The following is a 22,307-nucleotide window of genomic DNA, read 5'->3' as shown; positions in this document are numbered from 1 at the left end:
ACTCACTGCGCTCTTTAGACTGTAAATACTGCTGTTAGTCCTAGTTATGTTTATACTCATTGTGTTGTAACTATCTCATACCACTTAGTGCAACACCTGCTCTCATAAAAATACAACAAATCTGTCTTATATGCTATGTAAATATGCAGATAAGAGATATACCTTTATACCTACTCTCTCATAATTTACTCTAACTTATAATGTCTAACATTCTGCCTAATTTCTGCCTAATTCTGCCTAATTTATGTCTATTTTCATTTCTATTTTTATTTCTGAGTAATATATGTAGCTTTATAAGCAATTATATGTGTTGCTACTGTAACATTGCAATTTCCCTTCATGATCTATCTATCTATCTATCTATCTATATATCTATCTATCTATCTGAAAGTCATATCTGATCAGCACCATCTCTATTGCAGTAAACACTGCTAGACCATTCCTCTAACCACTCTTTTTCTTTATCAACTGGTAGGCTGTGGTTACAGGTCCCTTTTTAACCGACTGCTAGACTCCCCACAGCTGAAATGTAGGCGGTGACATTTTGGGCACTGTTTGTTTGCTGTTTGGGCAACAATTGCAAAAAAGAAACTAGACTAATTCATCAGCGTGGTATTAAAAGAGCAGCTGCCAGAAAGAACCACTATTCTCCCACTAATAATCTATGGTTATAGGGATGGATCACATCCAAGAATGATATAACCTGACATGCTTGCTGCTCAAGTGACATTTGCTGATTCTTTTTCTGGTATTCAGTTCATGATTTACATCTCACTAACTGGCTTTACAGATTGCTCCCTAACATGTGTGGTTTGAGAGTTCGTATCCACAACTCAGAGAACTCAATATGTACACAAACTGCTTGCTAACTGTAGGCTCCTCCCTCTGTGCTGAAAAAGGCTGTTTATTCTGTGTATCAGAATAGTCAATCTGTCTCTAAGTCCCTGATCCTTTAGGTCATCTTAGAATATTCTGTACTTTTCTATGCATCTCTATCACAGGTACATAACCTTGATACCTGGGGGGGGTGATTGTGTTTGCTCCTGCTTTTCTGTGGGAGAAGGAACGAACCAGTGATCTGTGAACATCTTTGCATGAAGACGTCTTGAAATAACTAACCTTCTCCTCAAAAGTGCACAACTCTGTCTAGTTTATTCTCAATTACTTCTATACTGACTCCACAAGTCAACAACAGGCAACATTTTTGGGTACCACTGTAGAATAAGACTACCCTTATAAAGCGTTTATGAATGGTTTAAAATGAGCTCCTTAATGATTATTCATTAGTTTATACACACCTTATAAATTATTAATAAGCCATTACAACACATTCATAAGAGGGGAAACAGTGACCTGTTGTTTGCCTAATAGTAAAAACACATTTCTTTATGCTGTGAAAGCTCAGATATTGCTGGTAACTGACTGTGTCTTTTTTATTAGTCAGTATTAAACCTGTCAGCTCCATCTCATTCATATTCATCAGATATAACAGCTCACTTCTGCTCTTTTTATTAATGTGTTATAACTGTTTATTCATGCTTTTTAAGGTGTGTATGACCTAATTAACTAATTAACTAATAAACTAATTTTAAACCATTCATAAACCCTTTATTCTAAAGTGGTACCCAATTTTGAACTTTTGAAAATGATATGTTTCATTCTCTTAAAAAAAACCTCTACATTTTTCTCCAAGCTGAACTGTGACACAAACTGAACTGTGGCCCAGCACTGAACCAAACCTGGAGTAAAACTAAATACTGTATATAAGCTGAACTGAAATCCCTATTCAATCAATGGGACGAAAAGTGAGACCATTCCTGACTACATAAGTGGGTGTGCCACCTAACGACATCCATCTGACCCCTCCCCCATCTCCTGTGGCAACAACAGCAGCCTGTCCCAGCAACCAGCTGAACAGATCTGAATCAAAACTTTATTTTTTAATAAAATCAGCTGATCAGAAAATAAACAGGCAGCAATGTTACTCCTAAAGAGTAGTGGGTTCATCAATGCTATCATTTCATATATACTATTTTTGTACACTGTCTGCCTTATTGTGGACTCATGGACACAGACATTAGCCAGTCTGCAGAATACTTTACATTACGCAACTCAAGTGAAACTTAGATTAATGTAAGTTGCATGTAAATTTCACTGTGTAAAGCCAGCCTTAGGCTCGAAATATTCACAACAGCCTAGCAAACACAAAAATCAGCACACTTTTACTGTAATTAACAAAGCATGGGGGGAGGAGGGTGGGGGAGATGACTACTAACGTTTCAAGAAATGGCTTGCATGCTCCCCTGGTGTGAATGACACTTGTAGTCTAAGTTGTCTGCATAAAGAAGGAATGTCTGCTATAACCAACATCACATGAAGCATTCCATAAAGCAGTTTACGGATGGATGTCCTAACATTTTCCTGTACAATTGCTTGATACAATCCAGAATTCATATCTTCATCCAATGATGGGAAGCTGTCCTGGTCCAATAACAGCAAAACAGCTCTAAACCGTGACACTACCACCACCATGTTTCAAAGCTGCAATGAGATTCTTTTGCTGGAATGCAGTATTTATTTTTTGCCAAACATAACATCTCTTACTTAAGATTAACAATATATTTTTGCCTTATTCATCCATATAACATTTTTTCAGTAGTCGTCTGGATCATCCAGGTAGTCTTTAGGAAACTTTAAAAAGGCAGCAATGTTACTCCTAAAGAGTAGTGGGTTCGTCAATGCTATCATTTCATATGTACTACTTTTGTACACTCTCTGCCTTATTGCGGACTCATGAACACTGACATTAGCCAGTCTGCAGAATACTTTACATTACGCAACTCAAGAGAAATTTACATTAATGTAAGTTACATGTAAATTTCACTGTGTAAAGCCAGCCTTAGGCTCGAAATATTCATAATAGCCTAGCAATCCCAAAAATAAGCACACTTTTACGGTAATCACCAATTTGCGGGAGGAGGGTGAGGGAAATAATTGCTAATGTTACAAGAAATGGCTTATGTGTCCTCCTGGTGTGAATGACACGAGTTTCTGTTGTCTGCATAAAGGGGAATGTCCCATCTCACCAACACCACATGAAGCATTCTGAGAAGTAGTTTCATGTGGCAGCTATTGCTTCCTGAATCTTCTCAGTAGAAACACCAACAAAGCTAGCATGCTCGCACGCTAATTGTAACTCACCTTGCTCTTTAATCTGCCGAATCTGGCGCACTGTCTCCTTCAGGATGGCGCACTTGTCAGGCTTGACGTTGAAGCTGTCGATGTCGCTGAGGTTAGCAGAGATGAGCTCAGCTAACTCCTCAATGTACTTACTTTCCTGCTCTCGCCGCCGCTTGTCACACCTGCAGGGGGCGCAAGAGGACATTAGATGTAACCCTGGGGTTCTTTGTCATCTCCCAGAATATTCTATGCTTTACACCTGTCATCTTGGTCAGATGACCGGTCTTGGGAAGGGTAACAATTGTGTTGAATTTCCTCTATTTGTACACCATCTGCCTGACAGTGGATCAGTGAAGTTCACACTCTTCCGGCCTAATCTGCACTGGCAAATCACTCAATGGTCCTTAGAAATCTCCTTCGACTGAGACATGGCATGCACTAACAAATGTGAGTGGCAAAGATGAGACAAATCAGCACTTTGTATATAAATATTAAAATTATAATTTAAACATACGGTCAAAAGCATGTGGCCACCTGACCATCACATCTATATGAGCTTATTGGACATCCCATTCCAAAACCATAGGTATTAGTATGGAGTTGGCCCCCCTCTGCTGCTATAACAGCCTCCAGTCTTCTGAGGAAGCTTTTCACAAGATTTTGGAGTGTGTCTGTGGGAATTTGTGCCTATTCCGTCAAAGTTTTTTTTGAGGTCAGGGACTGATGTTGGGTGAAAAGGCCTGGCTCACAATGGATGTTACAATACATCCCAAAGGTGTTGATTAGGGTAGGGCTGAGGTCATGACTCTGCAGGCCACTGGAGTTCCTCCACACCAAACTCATCAACTATGTCTCATGCTTGAACAGGAAAGGGTCTTCCCTAAACTGCTGCCACAAAGTTGGAAGCAAACAAATGCCCAAATGTCTTTGTATGCTGTAGGTGACTTTTTATCTGCTACGCACTTGACAGCACTTGACAGCACCACTTTGAGAATTTCTGTGGTCTACCTTTCTGGGGCTAAGCTTCTTTTACTCCTAGATGCATCCATTTCACGGTAATAGCACTTACAGTCGTCTGGGGCACATCTAGCAAGGCAGAAATGTCACAAACTGACTTTTGGCAAAGGTGGCGTCCTATCACAGTACCACTTTTAAAGTCACTATGGAGACTGCATGGCTATATGCTTGATTTTACACACCTGTTAGCAATGAGCATGGCTAAAACACCTGAACTCAATCATTATGTTGTGTCCACATACTTTTGGTAATACAATGTGTATATAAATTAACAAATAAATAATTTAACTAATCTAAAATCCTTAGTAAATTAGCAGGTTTTCGGTTCCAGTCTTACCCCAGGCCTGGCGTGTCGCAGGTTGACAGTTTGCGTTTGCGATCGGAACACAGCGGCTCCATGGAGTTCTCCCCCACTCCACTCATCTTGTATACATATCAGCACCTGAATGGATAAACCCAGGGAAGAGAGTATAAAGCATCAGCCGCAGCATTTTCAAAAGGTTAACCCTCAAAAACTGCATTCATACCCACTAGTGTATAGTAAGCACCCATGCATATTATTTACTGTGCACCTACGCTATTTATTTATATAGTGAAACTGTCTGTTACATACATGGCACTTCTGTTGACACCAACACCAAGAAGAATTCCTTGAATGTCAGACTCAAATACTGACTTTTACATGAACACTATTCACAGTTTTGGGCTCTTTTTTAAGTACAGAGAAAATATAGTATGCTACAGACAGAGATGAGGTCAAAAAGTGTTAGAGCTTTCTTTTAAAGAGAAATTCCAATTTCTGTACAGTTCAATTGTTGTGATGTAAACAAAGTCATTCAGAGTGGTTTGATGTGAAATTGTTTCAGATATGTTGCCCGATGTCTCAGACTTTTAAGATAAGGTTTTGACCTAAAAGCCATGTTTTTTAAAATCCATCCAGAGAGGTACGTGCAGGTTGATATGTTCCTCTACAATGCACTATTTTACATCAAAACACTCTCAATGGCTTTGTTTACATCTCAGTGGTTGAATTCTGAGGAAATTTTGGTAGAATTATCCTTTAACCACAGACACAATGCATAACGTGACTTGCCTCACAACACATAAGAGAAGACAGGAGGCTACTGTCCTTTCTATGATCTATACACACACACTCAGCTTAGTTGGAGCTATTCTTGCTGTTCTTTGTGTGCACACCCCCACTGCCCCCCCCACCCCCCCACCCCGACACACACACCCGCCGTGCTGTTCAGCAGACATTCTGACACAGGAGTCTATCATTCCACATTTTCCAGCTGATTAGAGTGCGCTGAGCGAGCGGGGAGGAGCGAGAGGTGTGATTGGTCAGTCAGACTGGACCACAACGCGGCTGATGCAACGGAGAGGTAAACCCTGCTGGGGGAGAAACAGAGAGAGAGAGAGCGAAAAAAGAGAAAGCAGACAGAGATATGGAGGATCTGTCTCTTTCTGTCTCTCTCACTCACTCTCTGTCTGTCTCTTACTTCCCCTCTCTCTCCATCTCTCTTTCCCTTTCCCTAAAATTTTCTCTCTTTATCTCTCCCTACTTTCCCTCCCTCACATTCTTTCTCTCTTCCTCTCCTGCTTTCCCTGTCTCTCTCTCTCTCTCTCTCTCATTTATCTTTCTCTTCCTCTCTCCTTCTCATGTCACCTCCCACTTTGCCTCTCTATATCTTTCTCTTTCTCTTGCTCTCCCTGTTTCTTCCTCTATTTTTCTTTCTTTCCCTCCCTCTTCACTCCTCTCTCTCACTCCCATCTCTTACTTTCTCCTAATTTCTCTTTCCATTTTCCCTCTCTTTATCTTTTTCTCTTTCTCTTCCTCTCCCCTTCTCTACCTTCATTGGTCTCTCTCTCTCCTCTCTTTCCTTCTGTCTCTTTCTCTTCTTCTCTTTCTCTCTCCCTCTATCATTCATTCTCTCTCTCTAGTCTTCTTCTCTCTTTCCCTCTTTTTAGCTTCTCTCTTTTTCCCTCTTTCTAGCTACTCTCTCTTTTGCTCTCTCTAGCTTCTCTCTCTCTTTCCCTCTCTCTTCCTCCTTCTTTATCTCTCTATTTCTCATTCTCTTGTTCTCTCTCTCTCGCTCTCTCTCTCTCTCTCTCTCTCTCTCTCTCTCTCTCTCTCTCTCTCTCTCTCTCTCTCTCTCTCTCTCTCATCAACTGGCTACTCTCTGTCTTATCTTAAAGGAATTCCATAGACACGCTGATGGTGTCCTTAATTTTCTAGTTCAACTGCTTGATACAGACAACATATTCCATATGGTGTTCTATTGCAACGATGATGTGCAATTTATTAAAACACCTTAATGAAATATGTGGCCTGCATTATTTTTTACCACTGCTGGATCACATGAATCCCTAGAGTCACTAAAACACCCACAGAAACTCATCAGGAATGCCTGAGGTTGGTCAGGATGCTCACAGCACACAATGAACAGTCTATTAGACTTGCTTATGTGGTTTCTGACACTGTATGATATACTGTTATTTATAAACATGGAAAAGCACAGACCTCAGGATGGCTACTGATACTGTTTTTTTGTTATTCGATGTAGCTTTGGAGCATTGTCTAGATAACAGTGTCAAGACAACACATTAGTTTCCATTAAGTTAGTCACATCAGCCTCGTAAGAAGAACGTCTAAGAACAACCATTAGATGTTTGGGAAGAATGGAGGGAACGTAAAGGCAGCACTCAAAGTAGTGGCTGACTGTACACTCGTCAACACTGTGTCCCCAAAAAGGTCCCCCCAAACTCCAACTAAGTATGTAGATGTGAGTCGCATGTGTGAAGAAAATAAGCATTATCTCTTGCAAAAACAAACAAACAAACAAACAATCAATTCCATTAGATAACAATAGTGTTTTGCTAGCTAGCCTGTTTTGTTTATCACTTGTGCTTAGAGTTGATTTTTTGACAGGAATTGGGGTCAACTGTTGGCCAACGACTCTGAAAGGTGAAATGCTGCGATATTTCACCCATAGTGTGGTCAGCTAAATGGGGTAAAGCGATATTCCTTAAGCGTGCTACTTATCAATGAAGCTTGGCCATTCTGATGACAGACTGGTTTTGCATAGCATTTTTTTGTTGACTTTTCAGGCTTGGCAAGCATGTCAGAGCAGTAACATTACCCTGCTAGCCTAATCCAGTACTTCTACCTATTCCATGCCAACACTGCTCACCAGCCACTGTAAACACAAACTGTGGTCACAAAGCGTGTACAAGATGTCTGCACTTCACCGGCATCTGCACACACAGCTCACACTATGGAAATTGAAGCTGTTCATAAATATTCTTCACATTAGGGCTGCAATAAACTGGGATTCAAAAGAACTGGACTGAACGTATTGACTTGGTGTGCATATATATATATATGTGTGTATACACACACACACACTCACTTCTATACTCTGTCTATTTTATCAGTTCTACAGTTACAGACTGTAGTCCATCTGTTTCTCTGCATACTTTGTTACCCTGTTCTTCAATGGTCAGGACCCCCACAAGACCCCCACAGAGCAGGAATTATTTGGGTGCTGGATTATTCTCAGCACTGCAGTGACACTGACATGGTGGTGGTGTGTTAGTGTGTGCTGCGCTGGTACGAGTGGATCAGACACAGCAGTGCTGCTGGAGTTTTTAAACACCTCAGTGTCTCTGCTAGACTGAGAACCAAAAATGTGTCCTGTGGGCAGCGTCTTGTGACCACTGATGAAGGACTAGAGGATGACCAACACGAATTGTACAGCAGCAGATGAGCTATCATCTCTGACTTCACGGTGGACCAATAAAGAAGGAGTGTCTAATAGAGTGGACAGTGAGTGGACACAGTGTTTAAACACTCCAGCAGCACTGCTGTGTCTGATACTTTACACTTGTACCAGCGCAACACACACTAAACACACCACCACGTCAGTGTCACTGCACTCTACACACACACACACACACACACACACACACACATACATATATATATATATATATATATATATATATATATATATATATATATATATATATATATATATACACATACACACACACCTTGGTTACCTAGTAACTACCACTACTGTTCTGGTTCATTTTCAGAAAGTTAATTTTTGACTTTTTGATTTATTTGATTTTTTTCAGCACACTGCTCTGGAATTTCGTCTGGTAGACCACCCTAGTCGCTCCCCGCTATTGAAGCGTGTTCCTCCTGCATGGCTACTTTGTGAGCTTCATTATGAAATTGGTTGCATTTGTTTCCTTTTAAACATTAGTAATCTATCACTTTTTATATGCATGTTAACAAAGTGAAGTAAGTCCAGTAACCTTTTGTTTGACAGCTCTAAAAGTGAATAAACTACATTTAGGATACTTTAATCTTCGCTACATCCTTGAATCCACGGCTCTGGTGCTGCCAGAGTGGAGTCCAGTGGAGTGGAGGAGGAAATCTGGACTCCTACATTACTAATAGCACTCTGGATGGCTTTTAGAGGGGGCATGCCCTTGATTGCAGCTGGTTTTGCCAATAGTTTAACACATTGTCCCCAGATGTACGTTCTTCTTAGCAGATCACGCCTGGCCCCATAAGACCACGGTGTCGCCTGCTGGACTGCTAGACTTAGAACAGCAAAATGTAAGATATCTGCATACATTGCGATATGGGACTTTGGAAGATCTTCTTGTTTTGAAGGCATGATGAGGCAATGATGAGCTTTGTGTATATTCTGCTTCTCTAACTGTCTGTTGAAGCGTCAAGTTAGCGTTCCCCAAAGCAGTGAAGGCAGGTTTCGGCACACTGCAGCCTTCACAAAGCGCGCAGACACGCCGACAGCCAAATGCACCGGTGCAGAGCGAGAATCAAGACAATTTCTCTCAATTAGCCGAGCTTTTCATCAACGCACCTCGCGCTCAGCCGTGTACAGAGTGACATCCTTTGTCACATGTTGGGAATGAATCGCGTTATGTTTCTTTTGGCTTTCAAAAAGCCGTAGAGACCTGATTCTCCCAATTAAAAGACGTGCAGTGCGTGGAGGTTTGGAGCCCAAACCCCTTGACGAAGACGCGTCAGGCTCCAGACGGCGTGTCAGAAATGACACTGGCCCTAATTGAGGAGCACAGCTTTGTGGGTGAACAAACACAAGCGAGCAAAACACTACGAAATGGAACGAGTGCGACTCTTGCTATTTAGTGAAACGCTCTGTTTGTTGTCTTGATGTGAACGCTCCCTTGCGCTGTTTTGTTCACACTAGGCCTGGCTGATAAATCGCTAAAATCGAACATTTTTTAATATCAATAACTCACGTTTGAGATATTTTTCAATGCTTATAGCAAACCTGAACAACTGCTACTTCAATGCAATAGGTGACAGAGTTGAGGAAGTCCGAGACCCTGTACACACATAAATGGATAAAAAAAAATAAATCCCACCCACATGAAAACAGCATTTTATACATAACCTGTACGTTTTTGCATGCAGATGTTTATAAGTATGTATACAAAAATATTGAACTTCTCATTATTAAAGTTGTCAGTGACACTAACAGTGACTATAGTAGAAACACTGTCACTAAACAGTAACAGTGACTGTAACAGGTACACTAACATTATTATTAATAAAAGTGACTGTAACAGTAACACTAACACTGTCACTACTAAGTAACTGATTGTAACAGTAAAACTAACACTGTAACAAGTCAGTAACAGTGACTGTAACACTAACATTACGCCACTTGTCAGGAACTGTAACACTAACAATTATTAGTCAGTAACTGACTGTAACAGTAACACTGATACACTAGTCAGTAACAGTGACTGTAACAGTAACACTAAAACTATTATTAGTCAGTAAATGGTTTTCACAGATCTATTCCTCATCTGATAGGCCTCTAACAGTAGTCACTGATTATCATTGGTGATGTAAATACTTGTTGTCTAACAACTTGACTTTTTTTCTTTCTTTTTTTATTTTTCACTACTGTCAATTTTTTTTTATTCAAACTATTCGTTTTTGTTTTGCTCTTGTTATTATGTCGACCAGAGGACGGGTTCCCCTTTTTGAGTCGTGGTTCCTCTCAAGGTTTCTTCCTCTTGCTCTTAGGGAGTTTTCCTTGCTTTTGGCTTGCTCATCTGGGGTTTGAAACTGGACTTTCTATAAAGCTGGTTTGTGAAAACATCTGTTGTAAAAAGCACTATATAAATAAATCTTGAATGAAATTAAAGTATTAACATAGTCCCTCGAAAAAGGGGAAGGTGGTGATGAGGCCACAATGAAGTAACATCAGGGTTTTTTTGTACGAGGACAAACGACTTCACAATCTTCGTTTTGAAATAAAATTTCTATTTTTCTCAACCAAACTGTGTAGCGTAATTAGTGTTTCACAGAATTAAGAGCTTTTAACGCATATAATCTCAAATACTGAATTAAATCTTGACCTCAGAATTGAAAATAATACTGAATATGAAAATATAGGCATCATGACACCTCTGATCTTCATGAGGGTGGCGATTCAACTGCATCGATTTTGGAATGTTTTAATCAATTACAATCAATTATAATATATTCAATAAAGTATGCACTCATTTTCTGACCAACTTAAACTTGTTGAGATGTTTTCAAATAAGGCTATGGACTAAAATGGGCTACTTTTCCCTTTCATAACTACGCATTTAGCGTATTTTCAAAAATATGCTCAATATGAACATATATATCACAAAAAATATCACAATAACATTTTTGGCATAAGATTATATATCACTCAGCCTGAGCTCTTTCCTCTAACATTATGCTGAAGAGTCTCTCTGGTTTCAGTCTACAGTTCCTCCTTCTTCTCCTTCTCTTCCTCCTCACTTCAGCCTGCACACAAGACAGCATGGTCCTGCGAGAAAGGTCACTCAGAGGTGACAGTTTCAGAATCCACCCAGTTCAGAGGAGATACAGACGGGGGAGAATCTTCTTCAGCCTTCCTTCACATGAAGAAAAGAGGAGGACTCTAATTGCACAGTGGAGGAGACTGTGTAGGAGAATGGCTTATTATTTGCCGACTGAATGCCTCAGGGAAATGGGTCACCACTCCAGTCTAGTCAGTACGAGCGTTTTTTCTTTTCTTTGCAGGCAGAGCAGGAGTGTTCCATGCTAAACAAGCCTGACCGACCTGCTAGTAGTGGAGCAGGTGGTTGCATAGCTAACAAATATTGCAGGACAGTATTACACTAACAAGGAGAGCGTGATTTAGAGCCAATATATAGGCCATCGATAATATTGGCCGACACTGAGGACCCATGGTTTTATTGGTATTGGGAAATCGCCGATAACAATGTCAATAATATTCATTAGAGACAACAATATAAACTGAAATGGTGAATTTGAACACAAATGCTATCAAAGTGACAAAAACATCAATAACATAATAATAAAAGAAAACCGTTCACAATATTCACTACTGTTAAGAGCTACGGGTAGCTTCACCACCAGTGCTGCAATATTTATTTTATTAACACTGTGTGTTTCTACTCTTTACTTAGGTTTGGCAAACGGGACAGATATACACTGGCAAACTATACACAGCGTGTTTCGAGCCTTTTACATCATGCACATTCAATTTATGACTGCAAACGTAAGTGCATTTGTGAGATGGAGCTGGTGTGGGTTGATGCCAGTCTACCTCCTTTCAAGTATTCACACAAAACTACTGGAATGTTAATAGTGCCCCCTGTGGAGAATTTTCAGAGTGCTAAACACGAGTGAGTGAGTGAGTAAACAAAAGAGTGAGTTAGAAGCCAACTGACATTAACTAGACAGATAGCACTGTTCAAAGCTACCAGGTAGAGCAAAACAAGAAAAAGAGACATTCACATTATATTTGCTATCCACAGGTTTGATTCTGCTTTTCTGATTTGGTCTGACTTAGTATGGATTGAAAAGCTATAATCTGTAGTTCAGCAACACATTCACACATGGAGCCTGAGTGTCTGTGGGTAGAGAAGAGAAGGTTTCGTCTGTTTAGTGATAGAAGGCAAGCGAGATGATGTGTCAATCGTCCAATTGCGCCCCTAACCATCGCTATTTGTGGGGGGAGGGGTCGATACCCGACAATGTCTGCAACATATTTTTGCATGATCACATTTCCTGTGAAAACCACATTTCTGCTAAAACTAGAGAGAATAAACATGCTTTGTGTTCAGAAATACCGTTTTACTGTCATCATATTGTTTATATATGTGATATAGTGATTGTTCTACCTCATTTAGACTACTCATTCATTTGTAAGATTTCTTCACATGGGTGTTTCATCCTGCTCCCACCTACAGCGGGCTGGTTTCCCGCCCATTGCCGGGCGCAACATTGAAAACTAGTCCTGCACCGCAAAATATGGTCCAGCTGTGCAGACCTCTACTCAGAAACTTGTAAGCTAACATTGTTCTTGCTACGGTTTGGTAGTTTTTGGTATGGTTAGGTAGGTTTTTTGCTATAGGTTTGACAAATTGCATACCTATAAATCACTTCTTGTTAAAATAATAAACCATGTGAAGTAGCCCAAAGTCCATCATCACCGCAGCTGTGTCATCTTTCCTTGTTTTAATAACTGATGTAAAGGTAAAAATCTTGCAAGCCCCCATTGATGTTTGGTGAGGGAGGTCATTTAATGTGTGGAAAACTGCAGCATAGATTTATCAGTTTAACAAGTATGACAATGGGTGGGGGAAAAATGTTCTGTTTCACACTCCTACAGAAAGTTTTAAAGCCAGACAACATATCAGGGCTGATTCATGACATGACTACTGAAACACATTAAAAGAAAACTCACTAAAAGAAAACTGTGAGACAAATATAAGTACTTTTGTGCATCTTAAAGCTGTGGACGGCATGTTTTCGGACCTTTAAATGAATTACTGAATTTACTGAATTGCTCCTTGATCTTTCTCTCCCTCTGCTTCTCTCTCACTCTTTCCTGCATGCCACTCCTAATATCACTCCATCTTTCTGCTGCAGAATAATACAATAATACTCTTGTTTTTGTACACTGGCCTTGCCTTAACCTTCACCTCAACTTAGCCTTCACTCAGTTCAGGCCAGAGAGGGAGAAAAAAGAGAGAGAGAGAATAAGACCTGAGAACCAAGAGCTCTGTATAATTTCCCAGCAGCACCACGGCCACGCTGCCTGCACCCACACCAGCACATCTAATTGTGATTATTTAATAGCTCGACATGGTTTGATGACTAAGCAATTTGCATGTAGTTTAACTGGTGGCTATAGGCCTGGATTACTTGCTAGTAGTACTGGATTTTCATCTGAACCATATACTGGTACGCCACAAATAAGCGCAGATAACGCAGCATATACACAGTGTGAGCCACATTAATGTTAGCCTGTTTAGCTCCGTGACTGAGTCAGGGATGTTTCAGTAACATTTCGAATGGAAATGAAAAAACAGAAGACCCTCCCTCTGACTAGTCTGCTGCATATGAAGTAGTCCATGGCCAGTGTTTTGGAATTAGCCTTAGCATGGAAAAGCGATACCAGAGTGATTGCTGCACTTTGTTTCTTCTTGTACCGACTTGGATCAGCTGCATCAGACAATGCAGCGGTCAAGGCCTTGTGCACAAAACGTGCTGCAGCTAGAACTGAAGCTGATTGTAATATTTTCCAGATTCCAGCAGTGTCTGACAGTCGGAGGCACAAGTGTACGGGACACATGTACGGACAAATGAAGAAATTCAACAAAGCTGAAGTTGGATTCTTATTCGAATTTCCTGTTCCACCTTAAATGGTGCAGCAGTTACGTTCAGGTGCCTGTACAGGTGCCAGAATGTAACTGATGCTCCATTTAAGGTGGAACGGAAAATCAGAACAAAAAGCTGTCCAAATAAGAAGACAAATTTAGTCTAATTCAAACATTTGGCATTGTTTTTGCCTGGCCTTGGCACTAGTGTTAGAAGGCAATACTGATACAGGTTTATCGATATGTATGTAAACTGACATTCTAGCATAATACGCCACTGTTAATTTACAAAAACAGGATTACTAAAGCATCTAAAATGTTTTTATTTGGAAAAAAAATTCTCAAGTGAAAAATTTAAGCAAAAAAACATGGCTTGGCTGATAGACTATATTTGGGAAAAAAAAACAAAACATAATATATATATATATATATATATATATATATATATATATATATATATATATATATATATATATATATATATATATATATATATGCACATACATATACACATTTTTTTCCTTTTTTTTTTTTTACAAATAATCCCCTTTCATGTTTTAAATCAACTAAGTAAAATAATCTGGTTGCCTTTTAAGTTCACTGACCTTCTAATAGTAAGTTAACAGAATGACAATCTGTGTTTTACATTCTATTTACTTTTTAAATTTTAAGGCAACCAGGTTACTCACTTTTTAAGACCCTGAATCACTTTTTCCAGTGCAGATACACACTCAGCACTCACCTCTTCAGCAATGTTTAAACAAAGGGCTCTTGCTTCACTCAGCTTCACATCCTGAAAGAGAGGAGAAAAAGAAAGACACTGGCTCAGTACTGAGAGAAGAACAGAGCTGAGAGAAGAACTTCAGTGGAATCTGAGACAAACTAAGACACAAATGCGATCAACCCACTTCACGTCCGTTATCATCAATATCAAACATGTGACCTCGATTTCAGCAGCCCTTAAATGACAAGCAGTGGGATGGACATGCATGAGCGTGATGGAGGAAGTGCATTGATTTTATATGGTGGGGGTTGGACAACCACATGCAGTGCTGAGGGGGATGCAGTACAAAAGTATGCATTACAGTACTGTGATTACTTTCTCCAATAACAAAGTAGTGTAACACCTCCTGTATTTACATTAGTCACTGACTTGATTACAATTACAGTACTTGCTTTACTCATAGGTCTAAGAGAATGATATCTAAAACTAGAGATGAAAGAAACGATCAGCTATGTATCAGTATCAGCTGATTTTCAGCCCAAACATGCGATCGGCAATCAGCAATTCTCTCACTTCGCAATCTTGAGAACTAATCAGTGACGTAAAACATATTAGCCATGTTTTGCTTCAGGTGCCAGAATGTAACTGCTGCACCATTTAAGATGGTGTGGTGAATGTGATCTCCTGGTTTGAGGCTCCTATGCTTTCATATTTATGAGCGCAGCACGAGTAGGGCGTCATCAGGGGCGGTAAAGTTGGTTGACCTGATTTGCATACTGTGACGTGTCTTCGTACTTCGGTACGAGAACATGTCATCTGTGCCTACAGCAGAGTTGAACCGGAGGGGCGCTGCAGAGGCGGAACCGACCACGATAAAGATGTTAATGAACAAAAAAAGTCTTAGGGTGTAGTTACTTTTTAAAAACACGACATATGCAGAATACAGAAAAACGACAGAAGCAGAAGGTCCCTGCAAGCGTGCCATCGTCATCTACACACGCTTTTTTAAATGACGAAAAAAATCACAAACAGCAGAGTTAAAAAGCAAAGTATAACAAAAACAAAATGGAATTCACTGCCTTGGATGCACTGTCGTTGAGGACGGTGGATTTTGTGGCACATTATGCGGCCTACATGCTATAATCATTCCAGTCTGGTGATTTTATGAATGCTGTTGTTCATTTGTCGGATGTTTAGGCTGAGTGTGTCCCAAATATTGGTTTCGGCTTCAGTCAAGAATTTTATTTGTTCTAAAAATGTCTTCAAGTATTGTGATATTTTTGCAATATTGCACAGTTGCAATACACGCACACACACACATGCACGCACACACACACACACAGGAGTGTGAGCAGCTGGCTGTGAGCAGAGGGAAAGGTGCAGCGTGTCTGAGGAGAAAATGAGCATGAATGATTTAGGATTTGAGGAGGAGGAGGAGGAGGACGGCTCTCATGACTAATGATGTTTATGTGTGAGAGATCCATTAGGCAGCTGTTTACAAGCATGAAGAGTCACTGTCAGAGAGAGAGACAGACAGAGAGTAAAGAAGAAAAGAGAAAAAGCAAGAAAAAGGCAAAATAAAAGGATAGAGCAACAGAGAGAGAGAGAGAGAGGAGAGATAGAGAGGAAAGAAAGAGAAGGGAAAAAGAGAGTGACAGAAGAGTGAGGAAAAGAGGGGGAAAGGAGAAAAAAGATTGAAGAGAGAGAGAGAGAGATACAGACGAAGAGGGAAATGAAGAAAGAGAGAGAGGAGAGGAGAGAGAGAAATGAAGAAAGATGGAGAGGATGGGGAAGAGAGAAAGAGAGAAATGAGAGTGAGAGAAGAGAGGGGAAGCAAAAGAGAGTGAGAGAGGGAGAGAGATGGGGAGAGAGAGTGAATGAGAAAAAAAAAGCAAGAGAAACATGATAAAGGACAAAAGGAGAGAGAAAAGACAGATGAGAGACAAAAAAAGGTTAGAGAAGGAAAAAGAAGAGAGAGAATGACAGAAAGAGAGGAGTGAGGGAGAAACGAGACAGGGAGAAAAATAAAGAAAGAGACAGAAGAGAGAAAGAGAAAGAAAGGAGAGAGAGATAAATATATAGAGAGAGAGATAAAGAGAAAGAGAGGGAGAGAAAGAAAGACATGAGAGTGAAGGGAGAGCGAGGAGAGAGAAGAGAGGGAAAGATAGAGAGAGAGAGAGAGAGAAAGAGAGAGAGAGAGAGAGATAGAGCGAGAGGAGAGAGAGAGAGAAAGAGAGAGAGAGAAAAAAAGAAAAGGGGGGAGTAGAGAATCATGTGAAAAGTGCATCTTCCAGCTTGTGTTCTTCTCTCTGTCTTCACCATCTGTTTGGAACCCATTCCAACTTTCTCTCTCTTTTATTTTACCTTTTCCTCCCCTCAACTCAACCCCCCCCCCACCACCACCACCCCCCACTCTCTTCCTTCCTCTGTACAGTCTCCCTCCCCTTCTCCCTCTAAAGACCCTCTTATTCCTCTAAAGACCCCCTTATTCCCCTAATTTCCTATTATTTCATGGTTTCAGAAAAAAAGATCTGAATTTGAATCTGAATTTTAACTACTTTCAATTCAAACAGTGATTCAGTCTTTGTCCCTTTCACTACTTGCATGCTACACACACACTAACACTGCTGCACACTGAATTGACATCATAACACTGGTAACCTCACCAATATACTCCACACAAACCAGCAAAGCTCGTCAGCTGAGATACTTTGACAGTAGTAGAGTACAGTCTGAGCAGCTGGCATTGGTGTAAAATAGTGTTAAAGTTTAATAGTAGACTTACTGCAACACTACATGCAACATCATTTAATTAGCATATTTGCAGGAATATTTGTATTTCAACTACTTAAGGACCTTTAATTCATAGGATCCAGTAACATTTGAGGGAAAAAAGTACACAAGACAGAACATATCAGGTCTGGAACATTGTTGCTCACCACAAGCAATTTTTTAAAAAATGCCATTCATTCATCCCATAGAGATAAACAGCCTAGACCTAGAGATCCTAATACGGGCATGATGTGGACTGCAGACACATGGGACACTTTACTGCATATGTAGTTGTATGAAAAAGTTTGGGCGGCCCTGGACAAATGACATCTTTTGTTGATTTTCTAAGTGTAAATAAGTGAACACACATCCTCTACAGAGAACACACTTCTGCACAACTACTGTTCATTGGCTGAATTTAAGATATACTGTATTTATTTAGATCAGGGTTTTGGAAACAGCCTGTTGTGGCTCCACAGCATAATTAGATTTTTAAGCAAAAATAAAACAATCCTAATTTGCAGTAAAATAAAGCTCTGCTGATCGTTCTAACACAGTTTTAACAATAAATGGTCTTAAACGCTGGAGTTAATGTAGCCTATATCTGCTAATTCACCCTTTAAGATTGCTGGTCAGCATAGCAACACATATAATGCAGACAACATTCTCATCTAGCCAGTAGCTAACAAAAAGGCAAAGAGAAAGATTTAAGAACAGCGATAATGGAAATGAATGTACTCAGCTGGTTTCCTGATACGTTTAATCTGCAACGAGAAACTGTCAAACACTAAAAAGCCGCGAGGCTGAAGTCAGCTTCTCATTTTCAAGCTTCTTGTTTGAATTGTCTTATCCCACCTTAAATGGTGCAGCAGTTACATTCTGGCACCTCAAGCACCATTTAAGGTGGAATGGGAAATTCAAACAAGAAGCTGGTGAATGAGAAGCTGACTTCAGCCTCGTAAAAAGTTGAACATTGAGAGACATCTTACAAGAAACTATTCCTCTTATGAGGAAAAGTTTCCTGCTGGAGATGCGAGAAAAGCGGCTATAGCCGAGGTAATGCTTAAAGCAGAGCAAAGCAAGTCTGTGTTTTGTTTATATTATATTTTAGCCTATACTAGCACATCGGCACATACTGAGGCATATTTACAGCCAAGATGGTTAAATGGACATAAAATGTTGTGGCTCCCAAGGTGGTTTGATTTTTGTTGAAAGAACAAAATGGCTCTTTCTTAACGTTTGGGTTGCTGACCCCTGATTTAGATAATAAAGCACATAGAGGGTATATGATATTCTCTGAGTTTCACGCTGCTCTGTGAAATTCAAGGGCAGAATTTGTTTTCAGCCTGAGAACCACTGTTTGATAGAAGACAAAGAATAAAGAAAAAAGAGCTGTGTGTTTGTGTTGGAGAAGATCAGTAGCACTTAATCCACACACGACCGGGGCACGCAGCCCACTCAAGAGAAACCGAAAGACAAAAACAAATATGAAGCCCACTCTGAGTCAAAACACATAATCAAACCCCAGAGTCTGAGAGAGAGAGAGAGATAGAGAGAGAGGGGGAAGGAGAGAGAGAGAGAGAGAGATAGAGAGAGAGACAGAGCAACAGGGGAAAACACACCCACGGTAAAATGACTCATGCTACAAAAATGCCACAGTGCAACAAACAAGGTAAATTAGGACGTACATCTGTTCAGAAATGACTTTTAAGAGAGAGAGAGATTTAAAGAAAAAGAGAAAAAAGGAAAAAACAAAAAGAGAATAGAAAGGTAGAGAGAGCGAGAAAACAAGAGAGGTGGGCTCACAGAGGGTCACACTAATAACTGTCTGTCTGTCTGTCTGGACTGTCTGGTATGTCTGTCTGCTTCTGTTGGAATCATCTATGTTTTGAGTGTGTGTGTGTCTGTGTGTGTGTGTTAGGCGGCACTCGGTCAGTCGGTACTGACGCTCTTACTGATGGCGAGTCAAGAATCCTGACCTCTGTTTTCTAAACTCACTGCCGTATCAGGGGGCATCAGAGAATCTGTAACCCTTTACATCTGAATACACCACAGCTCTGATTACCACATGACCAACTAGGGGTCCAAGCACCGCTTGTTCAATGCGTCTTCTTTACTTTTCTATGGAAATACACCAACATTTTGGCCAAAAAAAGGCCACATTTGCTGGTCTCACTTTATTTGGATTGTCCTCTATGGATTCTCTCCAGATGTTCAAATTGTTAACAAACTATCTGTTGAAACTCTAAACAGTGGTGGGGTTAGGGTTAGGATTTGGACCAGGGTTAGGGCAAGGACCATGGTGAGGGTTGCGTTTAGTTTTTGCTTTGCTGTTAAGGTTAGGGTTAGGATTTAAGCCAGGTTTAGACTTTTAGAAAATTATGGTCAATTTAGTAGATATTTAGTTGAATGTAACTTGAAAGTAAATGAAGTATCTACAGAGCATCTGAAGGCGTCTATACAAATAAAGTGTTACCCATTTGAGCCAAAAGACCCATACAAAAAACAAAAAACAAAACAAAGAACACAAAAAGCACCAGATTAAATAAATTTATAATGAAGTATCAAAATCCAAGACTTCACGATTCATTTTAATGGCAATTAAAAACGAGAAATAGCGATTAAAAACACTGTCCCTGCACTGGTCAGCGCAGATGCGTTCAAACAGTTTGAGCAGCAGGAGTTAAAAATGGTAGCAGCCACGCTGAACTATTTTTACAGTTACTTAATAACAGCCAAAACTGATGAGCCACATTTTTATCTGTATCTGTCAAAATATTGTCGATAACGCAATGACAATTATGCCACTGGCATAATTACTGGAGGGGTAATCTCACAATGGTTGGTGTTGCAAGGTGGGCTGCAGTCTCTGATTCTGCGGTGTGGAAAACCTGGCATCATCCTGACTGTGGCACCACGCAGAGCTCCACCACCCCACCCCCACCACACGTCCACCACATCCCTCCATCCCTCCAGACGAGGAGAAAGATTAATGCTTTGCTTCGCTCTCTGTGGCAGGCTGAACAGGAGAGAATAATTTGTTTTCTGCTCCTGTCTCTCTCGCAGCTACCTCCCCCTCGCTCACTCTCGCTCTGCTGGGTGAAAAAAGGTGGGGGTCCAAGCACCTTCTTCTGTCCCTTTGACCTCATCTTTTCTGTTTCCTTTTGCATGTTCTGCCTCCGTCACAAAAAAAAAACACCTACAACAGGAAGTTTTTACCAAAGGGCACACGCAAATAAGTCCTATTGCGCTCAATCAACAGCAGCACTTCACTGACTGGTGCAGGTGGTCTAGTCTCCACATCTGAGGAACAGAGGATTATACGAGGATCACTCTATCATAATGACATGATATGTCCTTTACATCCATCTGCATCCTATTAACAAAGCAATAAGCCATGAGAGTCATGCTTTACAGAGACAGCATGCAATATGATAGAAGACTCACATGTTCAATAAATTATTCCTTTTACTATTAATAATCACTAGAATAATGCAGAAAAAAATGCACAGTGACTGCACAGTTGCTAAGGTGTTGACAGGCAGTTACTATGGTATAAGGGTTTTTGAGTGAGTACATGTACTTTGGCAGCTGTCAGGAAACAGAAAGATTAGGGCTTTGATGGGAGTGAAAATGAATGGGACCCAGTGGGAGGAACGAGGGATGGAAAAACGACACATAGAGCAGTGTGGGTCAGTATGGCTGTGCAGTAGAGTTTGAGGACCTGCCCTGAGTTAGTACATGCAGTTTGTTTGTTATCGGGCAAAGAAATAATTGGGCATATGCGGGGGAAATGAATGGGGCTCTATGGGAGAAACATACTTTTATTTATTGCTAAATATTGTAAAAATAAAATAGTCCTCCTTTGCAATAAAATAAAGCTCTAGCACAGTTTTAACAATAAACGGTCTTCAACACTGGAGTCAATGTATAACTGCAAATTCACCCTTTAACCCTGAAGGTTGGTGTGCAGACTGCTGGTCACCATACCAACGCAGACAACAATCTCACCTAGCTAGCAGCTAATGAAAAGGTGAGATTTAAGACAAACAACAAAAATTTGGAGACAAATGGACACATTTGCATTTATCAGTACTTCAGGTAGTTACTGATACGTTTAATCTGCAACGAGAAACTGTCAAACACTAAAAAGTCGTAAAGCTTAAGTCAGTTTCTCGTTCAAACTGTCCCGTTCAACCTTAAATGGTACCCAATGTGCCAGAATGTAACTGCTACATCATTTAAGGTGGAACAGGAAAATTCAAACAAGAAGCTGATGAATGAGAAGCTGACTTCAGCCTCAAACGAGACATTTTATAAGAAACTTTTTTGTATTTTTGCAGAAAAGTTTCCTGCCAGAGATGCGAGAAAAGCAGCTATAGCTGAGCTAAAGCTTAGAGAAGAGCAAAGAAAGTCTGCGTTTTTGTTTATATTATACTTTTCAGTCTATACCAGAACATTAGCAAATACTGAGACATATTTACAGCCAAGATGGTAAAATGGACATAAAATGTTATGGCTTGATTTTTGGTGAAAGGACAAAATGGCTCTTATTAACATTTGGATTGTGACCCCTGGTGTATGGACAAAGCCTTCAATTTGTGCGCTCACACTGTAAGAAAATGCTAGTCTGACTGGCATGCTACAACATAGGTGCTCACACTGTACATGAAACGGAGCTGCTACAGATGGATAATTTCCAAAAAAACGTTTTTCATTCGAAATAACACAATGTCAAATATTGAGCAACAGACTTACAGTACTTTACTAACTTGTGCCACACTGTGCACTGAAACTAAAACCAGGCAGTGTACATGGGGGACAATATGGTCTCTATAGCCTCTTTCACAAAGGCAGTTTAAAAAAATATTAACTTTTGAACTTCACAATTTTA

At 40.2% G+C, this 22,307-nt stretch overlaps 1 protein-coding gene across 4 annotated transcripts in view; it reads right to left on the bottom strand.

Moving 5' to 3' along the window:
• The window catches only part of LOC118822103 (nuclear receptor coactivator 3-like), a 120,850-nt gene that overhangs the window by 36,620 nt on the left and 61,923 nt on the right, over positions 1-22,307 (bottom strand). For all 4 annotated transcript variants that reach the window (XM_036590949.1, XM_036590948.1, XM_036590951.1 and 1 more), the window contains 3 exons: positions 14,660-14,710; positions 4,535-4,639; positions 3,202-3,362 (listed from right to left, as the gene is read on the bottom strand). In XM_036590949.1, coding sequence (XP_036446842.1) covers positions 3,202-3,362; positions 4,535-4,620 — 247 coding nt within the window. In that variant the 5' untranslated portion in view covers positions 4,621-4,639; positions 14,660-14,710. The remainder of the gene's footprint in view (positions 1-3,201; positions 3,363-4,534; positions 4,640-14,659; positions 14,711-22,307) is intronic.

Source organism: Colossoma macropomum, unplaced genomic scaffold (genome assembly GCF_904425465.1).
Source record: "Colossoma macropomum unplaced genomic scaffold, Colossoma_macropomum, whole genome shotgun sequence".
NCBI lineage: Eukaryota > Metazoa > Chordata > Actinopteri > Characiformes > Serrasalmidae > Colossoma > Colossoma macropomum.
Note: the sequence above shows the minus strand (reverse complement) of the source record. Positions and strands in the feature narration are given on the sequence as shown.